General features: G+C 55.7%; 1 protein-coding gene across 1 annotated transcript in view; it reads right to left on the bottom strand.

Moving 5' to 3' along the window:
* The window catches only part of AEN (apoptosis enhancing nuclease), an 8741-nt gene that overhangs the window by 1785 nt on the left and 3024 nt on the right, over nucleotides 1-3932 (bottom strand). Inside the window, exons 2-4 of the mRNA XM_027773541.1 lie at nucleotides 2734-3331; nucleotides 740-940; nucleotides 48-87 (exon numbers count right to left, since the gene is read on the bottom strand). Of these exons, the coding sequence (XP_027629342.1) occupies nucleotides 48-87; nucleotides 740-940; nucleotides 2734-3273 (781 nt within the window). The 5' untranslated portion in view covers nucleotides 3274-3331. The remainder of the gene's footprint in view (nucleotides 1-47; nucleotides 88-739; nucleotides 941-2733; nucleotides 3332-3932) is intronic.

Below are 3932 nucleotides of genomic sequence, written 5' to 3'. Positions count from 1 at the left end.
CCCCCCCCCCCCCCCCCCCCCCCCCAGCCGATAGAGCTCCATGGCTGTCGTGGCATCTTCCACCGACGAGTGGCCGTGCCGGCCCACCTGTGGACGAGAACCAACACCCACTGCTGGCTGTCCCGGCGACAGGCCCACTCCCAGGGCTCTGTGCAGGCCCAAGAGCATGCAACCCCAGAGTGAGGGTCCACACCAGCCATCTAGCTTCTCTAAGCCTGCTGTCCTCAAATACAGGGAACTTCTTAAAATTCATGGAAAATGAAATAGAGTATGATGAGTTTACTTCTGTGCAGAAATTTTGGACATCCAGTGTGTTTTCATGATCTGCATTTCCATGAACTTTTAGAAGATCCTGTGTATAGGAAATGGCAAAAATCCCCTGCTTCAAAGGTCTGATGGTCAGATGTGACGAGTGTGAAAACACAGTTGGAGCAAGTTGGGCTCCTCCTGACTGAAGGCCCCCGGCTTGGTTGTAGGAGACAGGGACTGCCCTGCAGAGAGGCAGGGACAGAGCCAGAAATCCTGTAGAATGTGGCTACCACAGTGCAGACCAAGCAAGAAGGGTCACACCTAGGGCTGCCTGGCCGAGTGGGAGACCCCACTTTACACCAGGTCCTAGGCCTGACTGGGTAAGAATGAGGAAGCTGGGGGCTCAGCCCATCATTCCGGGGGTGGCCCAGTAGGTGTGGAGGCCAAGCGGCCTCAGCCTCACTCCCTCCCACTGGCTGTGCACACATACCTGGATCTTCTTATGCAGCAGCTGCAGAGCCAGATCCTTTAGAGAGACCCGGGCCCGGGTGTGGAGGCTGGGCTGGCTGAGGAGGTTTGGGACATAAGTGGTGTCCCGGGTCTGGCTTCGAGGGTGCACGTACTTGAGGGCCTGGAAGTCGTTGTGCAGCGCGTGCCCCACCACCACCTTGCCCTTCAGGAGCTTAAGGATCTGTGGGCAGAGAGAGGAGGGTAAGGAAGGCCCCCCATGGCCCGGACTCCCTGACCAATAGGTGCGTGGATCCTCTGGAGGGACGGCGGGGTGACTGGAGCTCTGAAGTCTCAATCCAGGCCTCCTGCTGACCATGATCAGGGCACCCAAGTCCTCTGCACCTGGCAGGAGAACTCTACCAACCACATCCTGGGGGTGCTGTGAGGGTCGGAGGTCACAGATGGTCCATGTCAGTGCCACCGCCTCGGGCCTTCCAGGGCTCCCCATTCACGCAAACCTCTGTTCTCTCAGCACCCCGTTCCGCCTCGGGGGGAAATGCTCCTCGTACTTTGCAAGTACACATTTAGGTCAGATGGTCTGGTTGCACCCGCCGCCCCGCCTTGTGAGCTCTGTGAGTGCTGGGACTGCGCTGACTTGAGAAGTGAAGCTCCAATGAGAGCATCACGTTTGCTGATTGACTCCTCACTGAGGTCCCCCCTCTCAGGGGACCAATCAAGACCTGTTGAATAGGTCAACAGAACCAGCCCTGGCACTGGTAGACATGCTGTAAGTGGAGCTTTTCTGAGTATTAACCAACGCAGACTATCTTTAGGGTTCTGTCTCTGCCTCCCCACCTCCCTTGTGTACCAGCTCCTCCTTCTCACCCTCTAAACCTCTTCCCTTGTCAGCTCTGGCCACCGGCAAAACGTGCTTCTCTCCTCTCTGCCTGGTGCCCTTCTCATGCCCCAGGGGGGCCGTGTCCAGGGCCATGGGCCTGCAACCCTCCTCAGTCCTGTCTGCTGGGTGTGGGCTCCGTTATCACCGGCCACGTGCCTCCCACAGCTGCTCTGCTGCACCATAGGGTTCACTATAGCAGCACCAGCGCTGCTTTGGGGGCAGTGGGAAAGATATATTGAGTCTTTAAGGTAGTGGGCCAGCAGGTGATGTGGTTAAGGCAGCTGGATCCCACATAGCTGACTGCACGGTTCAAGTCTGAGACGCTGGCTGCATGTGTGTATGCATGCCCAAAATCCGGAGAAGAAAATGGAGAAGGTATTGCAGTGTAGTCATCTCCTTTGACAGGTGCTTTCTCACTGCCCCCCACCTCCGGCGAGTGTATACACCCTACTAAAAAAAGAAAAGAATCTCCCCCAATCCCAGAGACTTACTGAATCAGAGTCTCCATGAAGGGATCTGGGGACAAGGACACTGGGTTGTTAAGGAGGCTTAGGTGTGTGCTATGCTCAAGCATGTTTGAGAACTCCTGGCACATTAGCGTGGTCCCAACCATGAACTTTTTTCAAAGCACTGAAACACTCACATAGGAAATCTATTAATAGGAACCTGTTAATACCTGAAGGTAACAGGTCATGGCCCTACAAATTCTGCAAGTTCAGACATGCAACATTTTTCTAACAGAAAACAACTTTTTTTCCTGATTAGAGGGCATGTGTGCTTGCCAGAGAGACAGGGAGAGGGGCACCCCTCATGCGGAATAGTCACAATCCCTTCTCTCCACCTCTCCATCCCTCCCTTTGGGATTCTTAGCACATACCATGCTGCTGGGTCCAGGATTGACTGTGTAATGAGCCATGTGGGATCCAGCTGCCCTAACACCGGGCCGCAGAGCCCGCCCAGAAAAAAGAATTTTAAACATAAGCTGCTTACTACCTTTCATGGGACGTAGGCTTTCCACAAAATTATCTGGACTTTTCCAGTCTCTTGTCCCCAGTGGCAAAGTGCTACCTTGAACCCGGGGTCGCCCTTTCCAGCCCAGGACACTGGCCCAGACAAGGCCCTCGGCCTGCCCTCACCTCCTTCTGGGCCACTTGGAAGGGGATGGCCTTGCGCATGTGCTGCCGGGTGATGCCGCTCCAGCGGGTGCGGTAGTCCACGATGGGCATCTCGGGCCGGATGTACTTGTCGTAGAGGACATCGCCGTAGTAGCTCACCACGGAGCAGCGAGCCAGCTCGCTCACCCGCCCCCGGGGGCCTGTGCCCACCATCTCGCAGTCGATAGCCACGCACTTGCTGGGCGAGGGCCCCAAGGCTTCCCTGGTGGGGAGCCTTCTGCTGCACGGGGTGCTGCCAGGCTCAGCCCTTGGACACTGCCTCCCGCTGCTGGTGGCTTCAGTGCCTGGGAGTGCCGTGGCTGGGGCAGGCGATGGGGACGGTCCTGGCTCTGGGGGCGTGCTCAGCAGCCCTTGCTCCTGCAGCAGGGCCTTCCGGGCCATGAAGCGCTGGTGCTGTCGGCTTCTCCTCTTGTGTCGTCTCCGAGGCACATTCTTGGTATCCGGGTTGGCGAGGGTAGGGCACAGGCACTGGACGAGCTCAGGGGCTTCCTGGGGCACCATCCCAGTCAGCTCACCACGTGGGGAAGTCCGAGAGGTGATCTTCCAACGGGGCAGCACCCTGGAGAGAGAACATGCAGAGGGGTGCCGGTGGGCAGAGTGCCAGGCTGCCTGGAGCTCTGTACCCACAGCCCCAGGAGAGCCAACCCATCAGGGCCACGTGCAAATCGCTCCTACTACAAGAATCATTCACTCCCTGATGACCTGAACAACACAGGGAGGGTCTTCAAATAGGGTCCTGGAAGACACATGATTATGAAAAGCAACACACAGATTTCAGAACTTTTTCTACCCAAACTCATACTCTAATCCCATTTTCCACAAATTTTAAAGTCCCCTTGTATTATTATCCCCATTTTACAGGTAAGAAACTGAGGCAGAGAGGTCAAAGAGCCTGGCCAACTAATAAGAAGTCAAGAATCCGCTCTCCCAACCTCCAAAGCCACAGCTTACCTCCAATACTGCAGCAAAGGTTTGGGGAGAGGTGTGATTATAGGAAAATAAAGGCTACAGACGCAGCATAAATAAAATCTATTTTTTTTAAAAGTAGAGATTTTTGCTATAGGGCGCATGCACTTGCCGGAGAGAAAGACGGAAAGCAAGAAATCACCCCCTGGGAGAATGGCCCACGCTGCAGTCTCCTCTACTCCATTCTCTGGGGG

Source organism: Tupaia chinensis, unplaced genomic scaffold (genome assembly GCF_000334495.1).
Source record: "Tupaia chinensis unplaced genomic scaffold, TupChi_1.0 Scaffold000359_1, whole genome shotgun sequence".
NCBI classification, from domain to species: Eukaryota; Metazoa; Chordata; class Mammalia; order Scandentia; family Tupaiidae; genus Tupaia; species Tupaia belangeri.
The sequence above is the reverse complement of the archived record's forward strand: the minus strand, read 5'-3'. Positions and strand labels throughout refer to the sequence as shown.